We start from the raw sequence: 24556 nt of genomic DNA on the forward strand, positions 1-24556 counted from the left end.
CTTGCGGTTGTTTGATGTATAAGTACACCTGTCATATCATGCAACTTATCTCAATTTACTCCAGAAAGTTGTAATAGTAGAATGCACAAGGTACACTTTCGAAATTGGGTAGTGCATCATAAGTTTCCTTGTCATTGCAGACCTTAGAGAGCTATTTATAACTTGTCATTAATGTACAGATCAACTTGCCCATGTCTGCAAAATAAACGTTGCTCTGTTTTTTGTCGTCCATAGATGTTGCTGTAATGTTTGTCCCTCAAATAACACATGAACACACATAAGACATGGCAAAACTGCAACATTTTATCTGCACCCCATGACAAAATGTGTAGAATTGCATGAATTGAGCTTTAAACCTGCAAAATGTTCTCTCTGCCAACAAGATGAGTGTGAACCGTTTTTGTCATGAACAGTGCTTGTGCCCATTGAAATAGTGGTGTGTGTGTGTGTGTGTGTGTGTGTGTGTGTGTGTGTGTGTGTGTGTGTGTGTGCGCGCGCAAAAGGGAGGGGGTGCGGAGCGGAATGTTCCCCAATGCTGGAAGGGGGCCCTGAGTGAAAAAGTTTGGGAACCCCTGCTGTACAAGACTGTAGACTTGGGCGATATGGATTCATTTTTATTTTTAAATGACCCTTTTAAACCACTGCTACTACAAGTTTGATTGTAGCCATTAACAATCACCATTATTAGTAAACCTAAGGAACGATATCAGCAAAATGCTTGCGATAAGTGTTCGTTATGGTCGGTGTCGATAATGTTTGTTTTATCATAGAGTGCACAGACTTTACTGGTCCTTGCCTATAGAAGAGTAACTGGAGCCTAATTTCCTCAGGCTCCCTGGCCCAGTCAAGTAAACGGGCATAGAGTGCACAGACTGTAGCAGGTACTGGTCCTTGCCTATAGAAGAATGGGCCTAAAGGCTCCCTGGCCCAGTAACGGGCATAGAGTGCACAGACTAAGGTTTCCTGCCAGGCTCCCTGGCCCAGTCAAGCTAAACTAAACGGGCATAGAGTGCACAGACTGTAGCAGGTACTGGTCCTTGCCCGGTAACTGGAACCTAATTTCCTCAGGCTCCCTGGCCCAGTCAAGCTAAACTAAACGGGCATAGAGTGCACAGACTGTAAAGGCTCCCTGGCCCAGTCAAGCTAAACTAAACGGGCGGGCTATAGAATGGAAACGGTGGAGTAAACGGGCATAGAGTGCACAGACTGTAGCAGGTACTGGTCCTTGCCTATAGAATGGAAACGGTAACTGGAGCCTAATTTCCTCAGGCTCCCTGGCCCAGTCAAGCTAAACTAAACGGGCATAGAGTGCACAGACTGTAGCAGGTACTGGTCCTTGCCTATAGAATGGAAACGGTAACGGAACCTAAAGGCTCCCTGGCCCAGTCAAGCTAAACTAAACGGGCATAGAGTGCACAGACTGTAGCAGGTTTGGAAACGGTAACTGGAGCCTAATTTCCTCAGGCTCCCTGGCCCAGTCAAGCTAAACTAAACGGGCATAGAGTGCACAGACTGTAGCAGGTACTGGTCCTTGCCTATAGAATGGAAACGGTAACTGGAGCCTAATTTCCTCAGGCTCCCTGGCCCAGTCAAGCTAAACTAAACGGGCATAGAGTGCACAGACTGTAGCAGGTACTGGTCCTTGCCTATAGAATGGAAACGGTAACTGGAGCCTAATTTCCTCAGGCTCCCTGGCCCAGTCAAGCTAAACTAAACGGGCATAGAGTGCACAGACTGTAGCAGGTACTGGTCCTTGCCTATAGAATGGAAACGGTAACTGGAGCCTAATTTCCTCAGGCTCCCTGGCCCAGTCAAGCTAAACTAAACGGGCATAGAGTGTACAGACTGTAGCAGGGACTGGTCCTTGGTAACTGGGAATTTCCTCAGGCTCCCTGGCCCAGTCAAGCTAAACTAAACGGGCATAGAGTGCACAGACTGTAGCAGGTACTGGTCCTTGCCTATAGAATGGAAACGGTAACCGGAACCTAATTTCCTCAGGCTCCCTGGCCCAGTCAAGCTAAACTAAACGGGCATAGAGTGCACGGCTTGTAAATGAGAAGTGTGTGAGTGACATTTTGTTTTGCAATTAGTGTTATGCGTCTTGTTTATACAGAGTACACCACTGTTTTCTCAACCACACGTCTAACAGTGAGGCTACTGTCAACAGTGCCGAGGTGGTGATGCAGTTTTTGCTTGTCAGTCTTTTTGGGTGTTACTTTTTCAGTAATAGGAGAAGCCATACTATAACCAGCAGATATGTCATAGGTTGAAAGGAAGAGTCCAGTAATGGACACCTCGGAATCATAATATGACCCCTTTGAAATTGATTAATTGCATTCCATTGATCAATGGTACATCTATAATGACCACTAAACCATCTCAATGATCCTGTTTTATCTTCAATCCTTTTCGTAATACATGATGGGTTGTCTGTTTGTGGGTGTGCAGAGTTATACATTTTGAAAGCACCCAATTTCCCTGCTATCAACATATTCCAGTGTTCCATGCCCAAGGCTCCGCTGCTCAGAAGGGGATGTTTTGGAATTCAGTCGCTTCATAGCCTAACTGTTAAACTGAAACCATATCTGCCTCAACTAAGTGTTGGCAGTCATCAAGGCCTAATGGATGGAATGTTCTCTCTCTGACTTGATGGGTAAGATGTCTTAAGATATTATTACTGAATTGCTGTTTTTTTATCTCCTCTTACACACGTGTGCGCACACACAATCTTTGAAGATTATTGTTGGCTTATTGTTGGGTGGCTGAATCCCAGACATCAAAGACAGTATCCCATAATGACTAATAAAATGCTGATCATTTGGTGTGCTCTTAGACATGACGCCCCCCCCCCCTTTCTACTCCACACACAGGGAGGAGGATGCCTGAAACAAGTGTATATGGTGTGGAATAGCGAAGTCTTACTGAGAACACTCATTTGGCCTTGTCTGAAATATGTGCTTTACCCAGAGAGACGGCAGAATTGATTTGATTCTTCCTTCCTCAACTATTTAATGTGCTATGAAAAATGAAAACAGTTTGAGCGTGTGTGGGCAGATTATTCTCTACTGCACCTGTAAGAGGTTTACAATGCATTATCATGCTCAGTTTGTAGCTACACTACTAGCCAGTAGCCACATTGTTGACCAAATTCCCAAATTAAGTTCCGTATAAAGGCTAGAACTCGATTTGCCTCTTGTTACTGTCACAATGGTAGGCCTGGTTTGGAGCAGGTGTGTGAATAAATAGGCCTACCTGAGGGGATGTCAAACCTCAGATAAACACCAGCTAGTTTCGCCTCGACAGACTCTTTCCTTTGTTTTCCTCACATCTTCTTCAGGACTGTAATGTACTGCTCATGAAGTCTGCCTCTAACTGTTTTCAGCATCCCTGATATAGGACCTTCAGAGCCAAAGAGGCTTTTTTACCGACTGTTTTACTGGCACTGAAATATTCATGCCAGAGTTTTTGAACAGGCACAAGATTCTCCTCTTTCACTGTGTTTTGAACAAGCACCGAGAGGCTCTCCTCTTTCTGACACATTTAGCTCTCCCTTCAGCTCTTCCATGGAGGACTTTCTAGGTCCCTTGGGGTAGTCACTGACTCGCTGGTTGCTGCAGGCTAGTTAGTTGAAGGTTTGGTAGTGGTGGTGACAGTGTTTGAGTCTTTTACCTCGGCACCAGTTAAGTGGTGAAGCTATGTGAGCATTGTTTTAAACTTTAGACACGCACACGTAATCCAGAGTTGTTGTAAAGATATCCCCCCCAAGGTTGGCCTGCTGCTTGTCCAATGGACTTGGTGGATAATAGTCTCACGGATGGTAAATCTGAATCAGAAGCCAATTCAAAGCTTCAATCTCAAGGTCTACAAGCCTATATGTAAGCTGTCCTGATTGTGTCCACTTGATCTGCATGAAAGTTGCGTTTTGGGCACAGATTCATCTATGGTAGTCTCTCCGCCTTGTCCATGTTGGCCTCCTTGCACCGTTTGCTGCCTGTTTGCTCTCTGTCCCCCCCAGTACCGTCATCAGAGCCAATGTGGCTCTGTCTGATTTAGGTGTATTGGATGGGACTGTGATTGCTGCTGTTCAGTGCTCACTCATGCATGGGAACATGATGTTTCCATTACCTGGGAAATAGACAATGATCGCTCTCAGGTCAGGACTGGGGTACTCTGCTGCAGCTCCTATAGACTCATAAACCCAACCTTAACATTCAGATTTCTTACTGGTGTGTGTGTGAATAGGAAATCAGCTAGGCCTGAAACGAGGACACGAGCGCGCGCACACAACATGCATACACATGCCCTTTCTGAGCTGCTTTAAGGAACAGACTTTGGCAAGAGCATTGTACGTATGCTGTATGCCTACAGCACATTGCACTGTTTTCTCATAGATCCATTAATGTATTAACGAAGGCATAATCCTAAATATAAAATGTGTTTTCCTTTTAAGCCGGACATTTCATAACAGATACAGTTGTTTGTGCAGTCCCCATCAGGGATGTGTTGCCCAGTCTGACACAGCGGGACTCTATAAATACGCTTTTGAGAACAGATGAAACATTTTAGGGAACCACAACATCTTCTAGGCCAGTTGTTTCATTCAAATGAACATTGCAAGTTAAGTTACATTACTATAAGAATAGACAAAACTGTCCTCATGTAGCCTGTAAGTGAGTGGACTGGAGAGTCCTTGGGCAGATGGTTTGGCCTTTTGAGAAGGAGACCTCCTCCCTCACTATCAAGACACTTTAGACTACTTTATCAATCCCGTTGAATAAGAGCAGTTGTTAGCGAACCAAATGGAGAGCTCTATGCCTTGCCCGCTGCTCAAATTGTGTACCACTTAGCCTAATCTGTTTTTTTTAAAGCAGTCAGCTGTGCCTCTGTTACATAAGGGCCAATTTCGCAGACAGATTAAAGCTTCCCCTCTGGACTAAATTGCACTAAGTTACTTTAAAATTGTTGGTTTCATGAACATGGATTAGGACTTTGTACTCTTAAGTCCCGGAATTTGACTCGTCTACTAGTGCATATTTGACACTTAAATATATATATTTTTTGTCCAGTTATTTACGATTTGACTCCAGGACTGTGTGATCCAAGGTTAGTTATGGAATTGGCGTAAGTCATAACTTTGAAATCATGTTAACAATGTGATTTACTAAGTGAGAAATTGACATCGTCATACATCAAATGTTGAGCGACGCACCATTTGAAGTAGATAGCTGTAGGCTAAATAGGCCTTATTCAGTGAGCGCTCATCTGTCCTGGCCAGTAACATGGTGCAGACAGAATGTCATTTGGAAGAAGTCCTCTGCCAACATAAAATCCCAGCTCATAAAGTCTACTGCAGTGAAAATGACCTAAATAAACACAACCCCAAAATAAACCTCCCTGGGTTCACATAACCTTCTCCAAATAGAGGACAGGAAGGGGAAGTGCAGACAAACCACTTCTCTAAAAGTTGGAAATGAGGCTACCTGAGCAGTGCCATCCTGGGTTTTAGATTTCAAGATCCTACACCGTTTGCTACCCTGGACGATTTGTAAAACGCAAACACATTCTAACTGTTCTGATTGGTCCCAGAAACCGATGGATTGAGCCAGAGCCAGAGCCAGAACACACGTGGGTAAAGAGCCGTTTTGAAAATTCGGCATTGGGTAGAGATTATCTAATCGCTAATTACTTTTTTTTGTACAATACTCCTCATTTTGACATCACAACAACTAACTTCAGTGATTGCAGTCTCAGACTGAAGTATGTAGCGAACGACAGAGCAGCGGAAGAATTCCATTTGTCGTCAGGCAATACAGTGTGCTGAATGCCTATCATTGTATCCCACAGCTTTTTCCACAGCTGTGCTGATTTACCTGAATCTCTGCCACATGGGACATGAGCTAGCTGAAGGGTCAGAGTTGACTGCATGAGGAGGCAGAGTTAAGGGAACCTGGTCCTGACCTGGACCCCAACCAGTCACACTTCTAGACCAGAGGTCTGTGGTCCTCTCCTCTAGAGATGGTGAGTGTTCTGTCTGTGTGTGTGTGTCTGAGGCTGGTGGGAGGAGCTATAGGAGGACAACTCATAATGGCTGGAATGGATTCAATGGAATGGTCCCAAACACATGGAAACAACATTGAATCCATTCCAGCCATTACAATATGTCCGTCCTCCTATAGCACCTCCCATCAGCCTCTGGTGTGCCTGTCTGTCTCTGAGTGTGAGGATGTCTGTCTGAGGTGGCTGTCTTTGTCTGTGGCAATAATGTATTTTGGGTCTGTGTGTATGTTTCTGTTTGTCAGTTCTTACATAAAGACCGGTTGTTTGAGAGGAGAGAGAAAGAGTCAGAGGTGATGTGTAATGTATTTGTTTTGGTTGTTGATGTGCACCCCTCTCTCTGATGTAGAGGTGTGATTTTCCCTGCAGTGTTAATTTCACTTTAATGAAATTTAATGAAATGATAATTCCACATGAGACTAATGGACATTCAAGTAGACATGAAACTCTGATCTGTTTTGTCCAATCATAAGCAGGCATCCCTGGGCAGAATATATTATGCAATCCTCTCATTGACTGATAACATCTTTCTGTTTCATAGGATTTTTGCGTTGATCTGGCTCTCCCACACGCACACAGCTCCCAGACACTTCGGTCTCTTTTGAACTGATTTGTTTGAATTGCCTGCACAGTCAGGACAGTTCAATTGTAACAAACTAACCTCAATTAGAAACAATCATTTATTTGAATGTCTTTGCTTTCATATATACCACTTTTGCTCTGATCACATCGAAGCTCTATTTTGCCATGTGCGCTGTCATTTATCTGCATGTTGCAGTTGCCTTTTCTGATTGGAAAAACAAATGCTTTTTGCTGAAATACTAGGAGTATAGTAATACTTCTGGCTTTGTTGGAAGGCTCATATTCTCCCCTTTAAAAGGAAATCAATGTTATTTACCCCCTCCGACGGTTATTATGTAGAGAAAATCAGAGCTAAATCCTATAGCCTGTGGTTAATGTTGGCTGCCATTGGTTACAATGTTGTCAGTTAAGGAATATGAGGCAATAATAGGCTGAGTGCACATGATGCAAGTAAGAGGTAAATCTAAATGATTTAATGGAAGAGAAAAAATGCACTGACTAAAACTAGATGGTAAATAACTAAAACCAAAGAATGAAATTACTAAAGTGACTAAGACCAAAGTATATTTTAAGACTTAAACTAAGAATAAAACTGAATCTAAAATAGCTGCTAAAAGTAGCCCTTTACACCTTTGAAAATTGGAGATTTGGGTACTGATAAGAGCCTCAATAGTAACGCATTCACTGTACCGGAATATTATATAGATGACGTCAGCGCTCAGGCTGTGCTCTTCACATCGCTCTATGGGTTTTGAGTGACAGCCGTTCTGAAATTGAGCACCGCACACGTTAAGAAGTTGCCCCCATCTCTCCCGCTAATTCGGCAACTTTTGCAAAACAAATTGTCTGAGTGAGGAAAATGCTGTAAATTTAAGAGGACTTGATATATTTTGAAAGATGATACGTTGAGGATTATAATAAATACCTGCTTTGATGTCATACAGTGCCTTCAGAAAGTTTTCATATCCCTTGACCTATTCCACATTTTGTTATAGCCTGAATTCAAAATGAATTATATGTATTTTTCTTCTTACCAATCTACACTCAATACCCCATAACAACAAAATGGAATGTATTAAATGAAATACAGAAACATCTCATTTATATAAGTATTCACACCCCTGAGTCACTACATGTTAGAATCAATCTCTCTTAGTAAGTCTCTAATAGCTTTCCACACCTGCATTGTGCAACCATTGCCCATTTGATTATTTTCAAAATTCTTCAATCTCTCTCATTTGGTTGTTGATCATTGCTAGATAACCCTGCTCCATCCCCAGTCCTTTACGATTACAAGCAAACCCATAACATGACAGTCACCACTACGGTTGAAAATATGAGGAGTGGTACTTAGTAATGTGTTGTATTGGAATTACTCCAAACATTACACCTTTGTATTCAGGACAAAAAAGTTAATTGCTTTGCCACACGTTTTGCACGTTTTACTTTAGTGCCTTGATGCATGTTTTGGAATATATGTTTTATTCTGTACGTGTTTCCTTTTCACTCTGTCAATTAGGTTAGTATTGTGGAGTAACTACAATGTTGATCCATTCTCAGTTTTTTTCTATCACAGCTATTTAAACTTTAACTGTTTTAAAGTCCCCATTGGCCTCATGGTGAAATAAATCTCTGATCGGTTTCCTTCCTCTCCGGCAACTCAGCAACTGAGTTAGGAAGGAAGCCTGTATCTTTGTATTGATACAGGATCCATAGTGTAATTAATTACTTCACCATGCTCTGAGGTATTCAATGTCAGCTTGTCAATTTTTACCCGTCTACCAATAGGTGCCCTTTGCGAGGCATTGGAAAACCTCAGTTTTTTTGTGGTTGAATCTGTGTTTGAAATTCAGTGGTTGATTGAGGGACCTTACAGATAGATAATTGTATGTGTGGGTTACAGAGATGATGTAGTAATTCAACAATCATGCCAAATATTATTATTGCACACACAGTGAGTCCATTCAACTTATTATTTGACTTGTTAAGCACATTTTTTCTCCTGAACTTTAGGCTTGCCATAACAAACGGTTGAATACTTATTGACTCAAGACTTTTCAGCTTTCCATTTTTTATTAATTTGCAAAAATTTCGCAAAATGGAATTCCTCAAACATTATAGTGTATTGTGTGTATGTAGGCCGTTGATATAAAAAAGAAGCAATTTATTCCATTTTAAATTCAGGCTGTAACACAACAAAATGTGGAAAATGTCAAGGGGTGTGAATACTTTCTGAATCAAGCCAGAGAGTCCAAATGTGCACTTCAGATTTCCTTATAAAACTCATGTCATATACAGTGTCAACGTTTATGTTCACTAGGTTTGATGTACAGTTATAAGATGACATGGCGCCATACCTTGGGTTGTTCTGAACACAATGTTTGGTCTATTGTGAAGAAACCTTGCCACAGAAAACACACCAGAAACCTTGCACCAGAATTACCATCTGTTAGTCAGAATTGCCTTGTTAAAGTCTAAAGTCAGCAATATTTCTTCTGTTTTTTGTCCCCCCACTTTGGTTCTGAATTTACTAGCACCCACTAATTAACTTGTCATTTTTGCAGATTAAGTGTTTGGGATAGTAATGTATCCATTTTTATTGTTTACAAATTAGCTATGACATAGCCATTGAAAAATATATATACACACAGTGCATTTGGAAAGCATTTCCACATTTTGTTACGTTACAGCCTTATTCTAAAATGGATAGTGTTTTAAAGTCTTCATAAATATACACACTACCCCATAATGACAAAGCTAAAACAGGTTTTTAGAAAATGTTGCAAATGTTAAAATGTATTTAAAAAAAAAACGGATACCTTATTTACATAAGTATTCAGACACTTTGCTATGAGACTCGAAATTGAGCTCAGGTGCATCCTGTTTCCATTGATCATCCTTGATCTTTCAACAACTTGATTGGACTCCACCTGTGGTAAATTCAATTGATTGGACATGATTTGGAAAGGAGCACACACCTGTCTATATAAGGTGTCACAGTTGACAGTGCATGTCAGAGCAAAAACCAAGCCATGAGGTCGAATGAATTGTCCGTAGAGCTCCAAGACAGGATTGTGTTGAGGCACAGATCTGGGGAAGGGTACAAAAAATGTCTGCAGCATTGAAGGTCCCCAAAAACAGTAGCTTCTATCCTTCTTAAATGGAAGAACTTTGGAAGCACCAAGACTCTTTCTAGAGCTGGCCGCCCTGCCAAACTGAGCAATTGGTAGATAAGGGCCTTAGTCAATGGAGGTGACCAAGAACCCGATGGCCACTCTGACAGAGCTCCAGAGTTCCTCTGTGGAGATGGTTGTCTTTCTGGAAGGTTCTCCCATCTCTGCAGCACTCCACAATCAGGCCTTTATGGTTTAATACATGGATCCTGGACTTCCTGATGGGCTGCCCCCAAGTGGTAAGGGCAGGTAACAACACGGGGGCCCCTCGATGTGTGCTCAGTCCCCTTCTGTACTTCCTGTTCACGCATGACTGCACGGCCAGGCACGACTCCAACACCATTAAGTTTGCTGATTACAACAGTGGTAGGCCTGATCACCGATAACGATGGGACAGCCTATAGGGAGGAGGTCAGAGACCTGACCTTGTGGTGCAAGTGTAACAGTAGAACTTTAGACCGTCCCCTCGCCCATACCCGGGCGCGAACCAGGGACCCTCTGCACACATCAACAACAGTCACCCTCGAAGCATCGTTACCCATCGCTCCACAAAAGCCGCGGCCCTTGCAGAGCAAGGGGAACTACTACTTCAAGGTCTCAGAGCAAGTGACATCACCAATTGAAACGCTATTTAGCGCGCACCGCTAACTAAGCTAGCCATTTCACATCCGTTACACAAGGACAATAACCTCTCCCTCAACGTCATCAAGACAAAGGAGATGATTGTGGACTACAGAAAAAGGAGGACCGAGCACACCCCCATTCTCATCGACAGGGCTGGAGTGGAGCAGGTTGAAAGCTTCAAGTTCCTTCGTGTCCACAACATCAACAAACTATCATGGTCCAAATACACCAAGACATTTGTGAAGAGGGCATGACAAAGCCTATTTCCCCTCAGGAGACTGAAAAGATTTGGCTTGGGTCCTCAGATACTCAATGTTTTAAAGCTGCACCATCGAGAATCCTGACGGGTTGCATCACTACCTGGTATGGAAACTGCTCGGCCTCCGACCGCAAGGCACTACAGAGGGTAGAGCGCACGGCCCATTACATCACCGGGCCCAAGCTTCCTACCATCCAGGACCTCTATACCAGGCGGTGTCTGAGGAAGGCCCTAAAAATTGCCAGCGATGCAGATGTACAAGATCAGGAACAGGCCACCTACCTCACATGGGTCAGGAAGCAGGGCGCATTTGAACTAGGCTACAAATATTCCCTGGGGTGGTTCGGCATGAAAAATGATTTGTAGATCAATCACTGTCAACACAGCACAACATTGAAGGAGAAGTCTTGTCACGTGAACTATTGTCCTCAAATATGGTCTAATAATTGTCCCATCATCACCAAACTCTTCCCTTTCAATTGCTACCATGATTATGCTTATGCTTTTCATATTTGTTCTGTAATACAGACATTTCTCTATAAGCCAATTCTCATGAGTGTAAAGCGTTAACACTGATGCAGACAGGCAGTGCAATGTATGTTTCCCATGCCACTAAAGCCCATTAACATTGAATAGAGAGGGGGAGAGGAATAGAGAGACTGACCTTGGGCTCAAAGTTCCACATGGTGCTCTCTCTACTGTGTACAGTTAGGCTTGCAAATCGGCACACATTAGCTGATGCAGCTTATTTCTAGGCAAGCACGCTATCCCTACGAATATCTCGTAATGTTAATATTGTATAGGGCAACATTGGCTTTGTAAGTAGGACAAATGGAAATATGCTGCAGCACCTGTTGCTCGGAGGTGATACTGTCAAGTATATGCAGTGTAAGATGGCTTGTCTGGCTCAGCAAACAAACACCTAACTGTAATTGGCAAAGTCATTTGGAGTTTTTCTTCAGACGTTTTTACAAAGGATCATGTTCTCAAATACTTTGTTCTTTCTTCCTCTCAGAGGTCCATCCGATTGTTTGCCAATGACGACCGCCACGTCATGGCAAAGCACGCCAACATCTACCCTTCGCCAGAGGAGCTGGAGGCTGTCCAGAAGCTGGTGTCCACCGTGGAATGTGCCCTCAAGCAGGTATCAGACTGGATGGACAACCTCAACACCTCCCAAAGCAAGGTCCCGACCCCCACCACCAGCGACCCCAAGGATGTTGAAGACTCTACCGGCAGCCGCAGCACCACAAAGTGAGTCTTCTTCTCCCATGTTGCAAAAGCTTGAGACGCTCTACATGGTAGGTTTTTACAAGGCACTTATACAGTTACTGCCACTTATGTTCTGGTGAAAATGTGTGGGCTACATCAATTTAATTTTGAGCGTCTGAAAGCAAAACATTTTTTGTAAAAAATGACATCCTTAGAAACTAGTGTTATGTGGCTGATTTACTGCTCTGCTCTATCCTCACCAGGCCCCAGAATGCTTCGATCCTATGTGGGGTTATGCGTGTTGGTCTTGTGGCTAAAGGCCTCCTGGTTAAAGGAGACATGGACTTGGAGCTGGTCCTGATGTGCAGAGACAAACCCACCAAACTACTGCTGTACACTATCAGCACCAACCTGCCAGTGCAACTACTGGTCTGTTTCCACTCAAGCATTTTACATGAGCAAACTAACTGTAACATTTTAAAATGGATGGGATGGCACATTATCCTAAGAATGTACAATTTTCCAATATGAGTTTCGAATACCAGTACTTTAGGTCGGGCAGTGCAGATCTGAGCCTACCACCATTGCTTTCTGTAATATAGTGCAGACCTAACAACATCCACAACTGCAGTCTCTAGTGCATTGCAGAGCTGACTACTGTACTGTACATGGTCTCCTCGTCAGCCAGTTAAATACCGCTCCAGCCTGCTGTGAAGGTTATCATCAAGGGACGATTCCATTAGCACCTAGCTTCACAGCACAGGGGGTGGAGAGAGGTTGTCACAGAAGTAGAGCGACGATGCATTCTTCAAAGGAACTAGCAGGAACTAGACTAGATAATATACCTGAATCTTTCTCCCTTTGAACATAATCACTACAAAAATAAGATGCCATGCATAGAAATTTGAATTGGAAGTTTCTTAGTATGTTGCCTGTAAAGTTGAAACTTTAGTAATATAATTGTGTGTGTGATGTTGGACGTACCACAGCTGGCTTATGATCTGCCTCAACCCTGGTTGGTTGCCCTTTCAGACGCTGACCGAGGACAAGTATGAGGTGCGGCCGAGTGTGTCGGAGTCAGCCATCCAGGTGGTCAACACCAACAACCCCAAATTCACCCTGAAGATTACCCTGTCCTCTCTGGCCATGAGAGAAAAACACACTGCCACAGAGGAAGGTATTTACCCCTTCTGTTTGTTCTTGCCATGAGATGTTTTTTCTCTTATTTAACCTTTTAATAGAGTTTAAAAGTAATTATGTTGTCTCCAGCTGAAACAGTTTTATGTTTTAATTGTCTGATAAAATCATACATTCATATCTTGAATTCCTTAAAGATGTACACAGTAAAACCTTAACCCTTATTTCCGTTGTGGTCTTCTCCTTAAATGAGCGAGGCAGAGTTGAGGGAGGGAGAGGAGGGGGAGCAAAGGAAAGAGGAGGGAGACCGCAGGAATGAGGGTAGTACAAAGCAGAGGTGGAATGGGGTGTGGAGAAAAGAGATAAGGGAGGCTGATTGAGGAGCGTTAAAAGGGGACAGGAGGGGGTTGGAGGTGGTCAGGAGAAAGGGGAGGGACGGGAGGGACATGAATCTGTTAAGTGTCTCAATAGTAAGATCTGGAAGCGTATCTTCTTTGGGATACAGCCAGGTGTAAAAAGAGCCATCTCAGGTTTCTCCCACAGCGTTCTGTCTCATCATTCTTGTCTATCAGAGAGTCAGGATGCTGATTTCCTTGCCCAACATCCAGTTAGTGAGAAACTGGAGAGTGAGAGGAGTGCTTGTGCTGTGGTTTTTAAAAAGGGAATGAATGAAAGGTGAGTCAGACATGAAGAGCAGCCATTATGTAACACCTATTGTTGTGTCAACCCCACTGGGGGAGACTGAAAAAGGTTTTCAGCATTCTGTACAAAAGGTCGTTGCAGCATAAATATTGCATTGAGTGCTAAGTGTAATACTGGAGCAGATAAATTCTAGGAGAGAGAGATTTTGTCCTGAGCCTCCAAATAATCCAAACAGCACAAGCAAAGAAGTAACCAATACAATATGCCAGCACAAGTCCCCCGGTAACCTCTAGTTTTGGGGAATAACCCGAGCGGAACATTGACTGACTATTCTATCCATAGAATTTAAATTAGGATTACATTTACACAGTTCCATCTGGCCTCGCAACTAGTTGTGGTACTTTACCGTAGCATCCTCAACCCTGAGGAAGGCACATTGCCCTGAAACAGTTCTCTCCATTGAATGTTTGGGAGTATATGTGCAAATGTCTGTATTTTACCACAGCACTCCAGCCCAGCGTCTGTGGATTATTAAACCTGGGAGCTCCGGGCTGGGAGCCCGCCTAGCAACGAGGCCCAGCGCAGGATGCCCGGGTACAAGGGGATCCCACTTAAACCACTCTGTCTAGCCCTAGACATGGCGCCCCCCCCTTCTGTTCACTGTACTTCTCTTCACTGGTTTACTGTATACCATGACATTTTGGTCCATGTCCATTTCAGAGCTGACCAAAGACAGACAAACTGGTATCAAACTGCCTTCTTGACTCCTGATATTCATCATATTTTGTCATTTGTGGAAGACTGGTGGTCTATGCCCATTGATAATTGAGGCCTCTCTAACGTTGCAGTTGATTTGCTCAGAATGACATCCCATAAATTCATGTTGTAAAGTCAGTGGTATTAATTTTCTTTGGTTTTTGGTCACTAATCAAAATCTAAGTTGATGACGTGTGGGAGAGCTCATTGGTGTTATTGGAATGTGGTACTTATGATTGATGGCTTCTTCATGACCTGCCGCTGGTGGAGAGCATAGGAAGGGCTCATGAGGTTCCATTTGCCTGGTTTCTTGGACAATCTCATTTCCGCAGAAAATATCACAAAATCCCTGAGAAATCCTGAAAGGACAGAGATTTAGTGTGTATTCAGTACCTCTGTTGTCCTATTTATGTCCTTGCAGTCTCTGGGCCAAGATCCTTATCAGATGCCTGTATTTTATTTCCCAGATCTCCCCTGGCTCAGACCATGAAGGCCCTCAGTCTAATATTAGGAGGTGGGACATGGAATGACCCTGTGTTGTGATACGGGTTGACCCTGGCCTGTGTCACTCATTGGCTTGTCTGTTTGTCCTCCACCTCTTCCAACCTGTTCAGCTTTCACAATGGACTCTACAGCAAAGATCTGCAAAACCACACGCACAGTGCTCTTACAAACCCTTCCGTAAATACAGTATACTACCGCACATGGCTACTAGCCATGCATCTGAAATGGCCAGTGTGGCCACTAAATTAAAAAGCCAATGATCTTAGAACAAGAATTCGCCATTTTAAAGAAATCAGAAAAGCAATTTGATTTCCAGCTTCCTCTATTCTCCACAGCTCAATAAACCAAGCAAGGAATTAACATTTAAAACCTAAAAATAAGTGGCTCTTACTGTCCAATTTCACTAGTCTTATTGATATAAATATTTGCAGGAAAATATGTCCCAACGGTTGGAGTCAATTATCCATCAAAAAGTACAATTACTAATTCTAAAATAAGAGGTACGACCTAATATAATTACTGCCGAAAAGGCATTTGATTGTGAGGAGTGGGGGCTAAGTTTTTGTACCTTTTTGAAATAGCCAGTGTCATTTGTGGTTCCAGCTGTAGGCCAATATACAGTAGATGTAATTGAATGTGAATTCCATTGCCAATTTGCCATGTAATTATTTGGGGGGAGATGGAGAGGTTCTCTTACTAAGCTCGGAGTTCTTTAGTGTGGTGTGCAGTATGTTTGCTCGGCCCAGAGTAATCACTAGCTAGTTGCTCCCGAGAAAAAGAGCTTTCACTTTCTTTCCAGGGTGGCGTCCTCACTCTGATGTTTATGTTCTGCCGTCGCTTTTTATTTTCTCCCACGGCTCCGTTCCAGCCACGACACGGTTGATCCCACAGGAAGCCAGTGTGGAAACTTTTTAATAAACATAAACATCTGATCAACCTGCAAGACAGAAAATACTAGCATGGCATCCTACTACAATACATGACAAATTAATTGAATTATGACTAAATTCAATTTTTACAATTTCAATTCCAAGGCTTTCCAACTACTTCTCTAAACAGCCTATGGTTACAGAACTAATCTCCAGACATGATCCCCTTACATTCTTCTCATCTAAAAGTCTGTCGTGTGTCCTGAGATGTGGCCATGCTCTCATTTTCGTTGTCCTGCACTGAACCGACAACACACTATTCTGGTGGCGAAGCCATCTCAGTGCCACTGATCTGCATCCAGACTTCAGCGTCCATCCGGCAGAGCCACAGCAGAAGCATGCACTCACATTTACTTATGTTACAGCTCTGTAACACTTCTGTCAGCTTCTGTGCAGGAGGGGGAAAAAAATCTAACTTTCAAACTTCAAAATTTCCCCTCAACTCATTCTATCAGATCAGTGGGATGCTATTTATAGCCGGCCACCCTACTTGCCTGTGTGTCGGTCCTAAATGATAGCCTATTCCCTAAACGTGCATGTGTGTCGGTCCTAAATGATAGCCTATTCCCTAAACGTGCCTGTGTGTCTGTGGATACATCCTAAATGGCAGCCTATTCCCTAAAGTGCTCTACTTTTGACCAGCGCCCACATGGGTAATAGGGTACCATTTCAGATGCAGCCCGTGTCTGTGTGGCAGTCTTTCTGAAGGTCCCCTCGGCCAACACAATGTGTGTCCTCATCATGTCCCTCTCTCCAGAGGAAGGCGTGGGGGACCTTGAGGTGCTGGACGAGCGGCAGTGCCAGGCCGCACTGGCAAAACTCAGACACACCAAATGGTTCCAGGTGGGACATCTGTTCTGATTTCATGGTTTGATATTCAATTCATATCTCATTCAGATATAACCGTTTGCTAGGGAACGTTAAATGGCTGAGGGGAGAGTGGGCTATGTTTAGAAATGCTTTGTCAAGGGATTCTTTCTAACAAATATACACTGCTCAAAAAAAAAGGAAACACTTAAAATAACACATCCTAGATGTGATTGAATGAAATATTCTTATTAAATACATTTTTCTTTACATAGTTGAATGTGCTGACAACAAAAGTGGAAAACCACACCACAGGCAGATCCAACTTTGATGTAATGTCCTTAAAACAAGTCAAAATGAGGCTCAGTAGTGTGTTTGTGTGGCCTCCACGTGCCTGTATGACCTCCCTACAACGCCTGTACATGCTCCTGATGAGGTGGCGGATGGTCTCCTGAGGGATCTCCTCCCAGACCTGGACTAAAGCATCCGCCAACTCCTGGACAGTCTGTGGTGCAACGTGGCGTTGGTGGATGGAGCGAGACATAATGTCCCAGATGTGCTCAATTGGATTCAGGTCTGGGGAACGGGCAGGCCAGTCCATAGCATCAATGCCTTCCTCTTGCAGGAACTGCTGACACACTCCAGCCACATGAGGTCTCGCATTGTCTTGCATTAGGAGGAACCCAGGGCCAACCGCACCAGCATATGGTCTCACAAGGGGTCTGAGGATCTCATCTCGGTACCTAATGGCAGTCAGGGTACCTCTGGTGAGCACATGGAGGGCTGTGCGGCCCCCCAAAGAAATGCCACCCCACCCCATGACTGACCCACCACCAAATCGGTCATGCTGGAGGATGATGCAGGCAGCAGAAAGTTCTCCACGGCGTCTCCAGACTCTGTCACATCTGTCACATGTGCTCAGTGTGAACCTGCTTTCATCTGTGAAGAGCACAGGGCGCCAGTGGCGAATTTGCCAATCTTGGTGTTCTCTGGCAAATGCCAAACGTCCTGCACAGTGTTGGGCTGTAAGCACAACCCCCACCTGTGGACGTTGGGCCCTCATACCACCCTCATGGAGTCTTTTTCTGACCGTTTGAGCAGACACATGCACATTTGTGGCCTGCTGGAGGTCATTTTGCAGGGCTCTGGCAGTGCTCCTCCTGCTCCTCCTGGCACAAAGGCAGAGGTAGCGGTCCTGCTGCTGGGTTGTTGCCCTCCTTACGGCCTCCTCCACGTCTCCTGATGTACTGGCCTGTCTCCTGGTAGCGCCTCCATGCTCTGGACACTACGCTGACAGACACAGCAAACCTTCTTGCCTCAGCTCGCATCGATGTGCCATCCTGGATGAGCTGCACTACCTGAGCCACTTGTGTGGGTTGTAGACTCCGTCTCATGCTACCACTAGAATGACAGCACCGCCAGCATTCAAAAGTGACCAAAACATCAGCCAGGAAGCATAGGAACTGAGAAGTGGTCTGTGGTCCCCACCTGCAGAACCACTCCTTTATTGAGGGTGTCTTGCTAATTTCCACCTGTTGTCTTCCATTTGCACAACAGCATGTGAAATTTATTGTCAATCAGTGTTGTTTCCTAAGTGGACAGTTTGATTTCACAGAAGTGTGATTGACTTGGAGTTACATTGTGCTGCTTAAGTGTTCCCTTTATTTTTTGAGCAGTGTATATATTTGCATATATTTTAGGATGTTTGTATCCCTGGAAATAATCAGAATGAATGTAAACATTATAGTTTGTAAAACATGCTTGTCCAAAAAGTGGTCTCTAGGCACCACTTACCCCAGATATGGGGAAAGTTTAAACCACCTACAAATTTCTGTGCTGAGTGAAATATTAATGTTACCTTTTTACAACCATGTCCATCTTTATTTCCCAAACACAATTCAACACAGTCACAATTGCATTTTTGTCAATTTTAATAATTGTAAGACTTAACACTTACACTTAACATAGGCCAGGCCCTGTTATTACCTCATATCCCAGTGATGTGGCAAAAAAAGTTTACGCCTCGGAAGAAAACACTTCAATTTGCCATTTGCTCAACTTTTACCCCAAGGCAAACATTTATACTATAGGGAAAGGAAAGTTGTCCAACTGAATGTATTCAACTGAAATGTGTCTTCCGCATTTGAACCCAACCCCTCTGAATCAGAGAGGTGTGTGAGGCTGCCTTAATCGACATCCATTTCTTCAGCGCCCGGGGAACAGTGCTCAGGAGCAGAACCACAGATTTGTACCTTTTTACCTTCGGCCCAACGCTCTAACCACTAGGCTACCTGCTGCCCTTGTATATTAGCCCACACAGCTACAAGAATGCACTTTTTATTGTAGCTTATAGCGATCAATCTACACTGAACAAGAATATAAATGCAATTTTGAAGATGCAAGCATCATGAAAACGCTAACACAATTTAATTTGACTTGGTGAAAATAATTATTGGGAATCTAACTTGCTTAACCAAACTAGGTTTTTCCATGCGTACTCTTCCTTCTCACTCCATGAAATGATGACCTCTTCTTAAATATTTGGTCAGATTACTAATTTTCTGTATGGTTTCCTACAAACAAGACTGGCTCAATTTACCCCTTTGGCTCAACTTACCCCACTCTCCCCTAATATCCATTGTATGACTGAAGGATTGAGTAATTCTTTTGGTAGACTGTACATGTTGTTTTTAGCATCACTGGACTTTGAAGGTATATAGAGTTTGTTTACATTGTCTTGTCTGTCCCCCATGTAGTCCAGAGTGACAGATCTGAAGTCGTGTGTCATCGTCATGCGTATTCTCAGAGACATGTGCAACAGACTAATTGTGTGGGAGCCTCTCAAAGGATGGGTAAGTGGTCCAGGGAGGTGTGTGTGTGACAGAGTACATCATGTATCTTTGGTCCCACCACCACAGCCCATGGAGCTGATCTGTTCTCTCACCCCCCCCACCACAGCCCATGGAGCTGATCTGTGAGAAAGCCATTGCCACCTGTAACCGGCCCCTGGGGCCCGGAGAGGCCCTGTGCAGGGTCATGGAGTGCATTGCCTCAGGGATCCTCCTCCCAGGTTAGCCACAGGGAATAGGTTTTATATCCAGGCCTTCCTAGGAAAGAGGTCTGCATTTAACTGGGACTTTCCGGTTAAATAAAAATATTACATGCCTGTTCACTAGCCCAGTAAGCCCATACAATGTAAGAAGCTTTTTGAATGTTGATTTTGACTGCTGTTCCAGATGGGCCGGGAGTTCACGACCCCTGTGAGAGAGAGCCAACAGACACCTTGTCAGTGATCACTGGCCAACAGGCTGAGGCTATCACTCAAAACGCCCAGGTGAGACCCTAACAATACATCTACAATACTGTAAAGTCAGAGCTGTATACAGTTGAAGTCGGAAGTTTACATACACTTAGGTTGGAGTCCTTAACTAATTTTTCAACCACCACAAATTTCTTGTTAACAAACCATTGTTTTGGCAAGTCTGTTAGGTCATCTACTTTGTGCATGACACAAGTAATATTTCCAGCAGTTGTTTACAGACAGATTATTTCACTTATAATTAACTGTATCACAATTCCAGTGGGTCAGAAGTTTACATACACTAAGTTGACTGCCTTTAAACAGCTTGGAAAATATCAGAAAATTATGTCATGGCTTTTAGAAGCTTCTGATAGGCTAATTGACATCATTTCAGTCAATTGGAGGTGTACCTGTGGATGTATTTCAAGGCCTCCCTTCAAACTCAGTGCGTCTTTGCTTGACATGATGGGAAAATCAAAAGAAATCAGCCAAGACCTTGGGAAAAAATTGTAGACATCCACAAGTCTGGTTCATCCTTGGGAGCAATTTCCAAATGCCTGAAGGTACCACGTTCATCTGTACAAACAATAGTACGCATGTATAAACACCATGGGGCCACTCCGCCGTCATACCGCTCAGGAAGTAGACGCGTTCTGTCTCCTAGAGATGAACGTACTTTGTTGCGAAAAGTGCAAATCCATCCCAGAACAACAGTGAAGGACATTGTGAAGATGCTGGAGGAAATGGGTACAAAAGTATATATATCCACATTAAAAAAAGAGTCCTATATCGACACAATCTGAAAGGCCGCTCAGCAAGGAAGAAGCCACTGCTCCAAAACCGCAATAAAAAGAACTGAGTTTAAATGTATTTGGCTAATGTGTATGTTAACTTCTGACTTCAACTGTACATCAGGAAATAAATGACACTGCTCTCCTCATTGTTACCTTCCCCCTAGCGTTGATTGGATGATGAGGTTAATTTAAAGCCTGCTACGGCCACTCCAGAGGCCCAGTCCAGGTCTATAGTTAGATCAGTGCTGCTGCAGTACTTCAGACTCGACCTCAACAGCCATTTGGAGCTGAGGAGACTGACGATTAGTCCACTAATGAGCGTGGGAAAGCACTCCCAGCACGCCAGCAGTGCTTTGTGCTGCTTACTACATGAAACACTTCTAGACTGCCCTGAGCAGAATGCAATGTGATGGTATAGGGAGGTGAGGATCTCTCCATTTCTCACTCCAGGCAGGAGGAAATCTGTTCGTCCTTGCACTATGCAGTAAGTCGAGGTTTTTGTGAGTGTGAATCTGCTCCCAATGTAAAGATTCTATCCAATGCCCAAAAATCACTTAAGGACATTGACCTTAATAAAAATCCCCCCCTCTGTGTAAAGGTGAGACACCCACAGGCCTCACGACTCGCCTGAAGGTCCCTGGTACCAGTTCAAAATTTATTGAAGTACTGTGTATACAGTTGAAGTTGGAAGTTTACATACACCTTAGCCAAAAACATTTAAACTCAGTTTTTCACAATTCCTGATATTTAATCCTTGTAAAAATTCCCTGTCCTAGGTCAGGATCACCACTTTATTTTAAGAATGTGAAATGTCAGAATAATAGTAGAGAAAGATTTTCAGCTTTTCTTTCATCACATTCCCAGTGGGTCAGAAGTTTGCATACACTCAATTAGTATTTGGTAGAATTGCCTTTTTAAATTGTTTAACTTGGGTCAAATGTTTCAGGTGGCCTTCCACAAGCTTCCCACAATAAGTTGGGTGAATTTTGGCCCGTTCCTTCTGACAGAGCTGGTGTAACTGAGTCAGGTTTGTAGGCCTCCTTGCTCGCACATGCTTTTTCAGTCCTGTCCACAAATGTTCTATAGGATTGAGGTCAGGGCTTTGTGATGGCCACTCCAATACCTTGACTTTGTTGTCCTTAAACCATTTTGAAACAACTTTGGAAGGATGCTTGGGGTCATTGTCCATTTGGAAGATCCATTTGCGACCAAGCTTTAACATCCTGACTGATGTGGATATATTGAAGCAACATCTCAAGACATTTTCTTTCCTCATGATGCCATCTATTTTGTGAAGTGCACCAGTCCCTCCTGCAGCAAAGCACCCTCACAACATGTTGCTGCCACCCCCTGTGCTTCACGGTCTGGATGGCGTTCTTCGGCTTGTAAGCCTCCCCCTTTTTCCTCCAAACATAATGATGGTCATTATTGCCAAACAATTATATTTTTGTTTCATCAGACCAGAGGACATTTCTCCAAAAAGTACAATCTTTGTCCCAATGTGCAGTTAAACTGTAGTCTGGCTTTTTTATGGCAGTTTTGGAGCAGTGGTTTCTTCCTTGCTGAGCGGCCTTTCAGGTTATGTCGATATAGGACTCTTTTTACTGTGGATATAGAATGTGTCTCCTTCCTGAGCGGTATGGTGGCGGCGTGGTCCCATGGTGTTTATACTTGCATACTATTGTTTGTACAGATGAATGTGGTACCTTCAGGTGTTTTGGATGAACCAAACTTGTGGAAGTCTCAATTTTTTTTTCCTGAGGTCTTGGCTGATTTTTCGTTTGATTTTCCCATCTTGTCAATCAGAGGCAATGAGTTTGAAGGTAGGCCTTGAAATACATCCACAGGTACACCTCCAATTGACATCAATTAGCCTATCAGAAGCTTCTAAAGCTATGGCATCTTTTTATCTAATTTTCTAAGCTGTTTAAAGGCACAGTCAACTTGGTATATGTAAACTTCTGACCCACTGGAATTGTGATACAGTGAAATAATCTGTCTGTAAACAATTGTTGGATAAATGACTTGTCATGCACGAAGTAGATGTCCTAACCAACTTGCCAAAACTATAGTTTTGTTAACAAGAAATTTGTGGAGTGGTTGAAAAACAAGTTTTAACTTCTTGCGTCGAGCAATCCCGGATCCGGGATTCTATTAATAGCCTCAAGCTCATTAGCATAACGCAACGTTAACTATTCATGAAAATCGCAAATGAAATGAAATGAATGTGCTAGCTCTCAAGCTTAGCCTTTTCTTAACAACACTGTCATCTCAGATTTTCAAAATATGCTTTTGAACCATAGCAAATCAAGCATTTGTGTAAGAGTATTGCAAGCTAGCTTAGCATTTTGCGTAGCATTTAGCACGCAACATTTTCACAAAAACCAGAACCAAATAAATAAAATCATTTACCTTTGAAGAACTTCGGATGTTTTCAATGAGGAGACTCTCAGTTATATAGCAAATGTTCAGTTTTTCCTGAAAGAATCTTTGTGTAGGAGAAATCGCTCCGTTTTGTACATCACATTTGGCTACCGAAACGAACCGAAAATTCAGTCACCAAAACGTCAAACTTTTTCCAAATTAACTCCATAATATCGACCGAAACATGGCAAACGTTGTTTAGAATCAATCCTCAAGGTGTCTTTTCACATATCTCTTCATTGATATGCCGTTCGTGGAAGCCTGCTTTCCCCTCAGAATCCCATGGAAAAATACCAGCAGCTGAAAATGACGCATCAATTTCGACGGAGGACACTGGGCGGACACCTGGAAAATGTAGTCTCTTATGGTCAATCTTCCAATGATATGCCTACAAATACGTCACAATGCTGCAGACACCTTGGGGAAACGATAGATAGGGCAGGCTCATTCCTGTCGCATTGACAGCCATATAAGGAGACAATGGAAAACAGAGCCTCAAAAATCCTGCTCATTTCCTGGTTGCCGTTTCATCTTGGTTTTGCCTGTAGCTCCTGTTCTAGGGCACTCACAGACAATATCTTTGCAGTTCTGGAAAATTCAGAGTGTTTTCTTTCCAAAGCTATCAATTATATGCATAGTTGAGCATCTTTTTGTGACAAAATATCTTGTTTAAAACGGGAACGTTTTTCATCCAAAAATGAAATGGCGCCCCCAGAGTTTCAAGAGGTTAATGACTCCACCCTACCGGTAAGTGCATGCTGACTTCTACTGTATATTGAGACTGTTCAGTGACCACAAATTGAAAGCAGACCACTACCTGAAATCTACTTCACAAAATTTAAATAATCCATCCAAATTTTGGGAAGTAGTGAAGGGTTTGGAGTGCAAAAACAATACATAGCTTCCCAAACAATTGTTGGTCCATACACAGATTGTAACTGAGAGAACCTCCATTCTGAAAGCCTTGAATCAGCATTTTTTAGATGCAGGCAGTTTATTTGAGAAGGTCAAAGGACACCCCTGTGCACTCCTTCACCAGGTTCTCCTTTCCATTATTTTCTGTTTCAGAAGTGTGTAAAGCCCTGAAAGAAATTGATTTTAAAAAATCCCCTGGTCCTGATGAACTAGACCCCGCCTCCTACACTGAGCTGCAGACATCATTGCCTCCCCGCTTAACATGTATTTTTAACTTCATGCTTGATGTTAAGGAAATCCCCAAGTTATGGAAATCTGCTTTTGTACTGGCTCTCCTGAAAGGTGGACATCCTTCGCTACTTGACAACTATCAACCCATACATATTAAAATTGTCTGTACTGTCAAAGGTACTAGAGTCCTTAGTTCGTAGGCAGCTTAAGGT

The 24556-nt window shown here is 43.2% G+C and overlaps 1 protein-coding gene across 1 annotated transcript in view; it reads left to right on the forward strand.

Annotated features, from left to right (window-relative positions):
- Positions 1-11713: 11713 nt before the first annotated feature.
- Positions 11714-24556, forward strand: part of LOC135538778 (spermatid perinuclear RNA-binding protein-like) — a 28849-nt gene continuing 16006 nt past the window's right edge. Inside the window, exons 1-7 of the mRNA XM_064964727.1 lie at positions 11714-11946; positions 12168-12333; positions 12937-13081; positions 16630-16715; positions 19436-19531; positions 19638-19749; positions 19916-20013. Coding sequence (XP_064820799.1) covers positions 11747-11946; positions 12168-12333; positions 12937-13081; positions 16630-16715; positions 19436-19531; positions 19638-19749; positions 19916-20013 — 903 coding nt within the window. The 5' untranslated portion in view covers positions 11714-11746. The remainder of the gene's footprint in view (positions 11947-12167; positions 12334-12936; positions 13082-16629; positions 16716-19435; positions 19532-19637; positions 19750-19915; positions 20014-24556) is intronic.

The sequence above is a fragment of the Oncorhynchus masou genome, chromosome 1, assembly GCF_036934945.1.
Source record: "Oncorhynchus masou masou isolate Uvic2021 chromosome 1, UVic_Omas_1.1, whole genome shotgun sequence".
Classification (NCBI taxonomy): domain Eukaryota; kingdom Metazoa; phylum Chordata; class Actinopteri; order Salmoniformes; family Salmonidae; genus Oncorhynchus; species Oncorhynchus masou.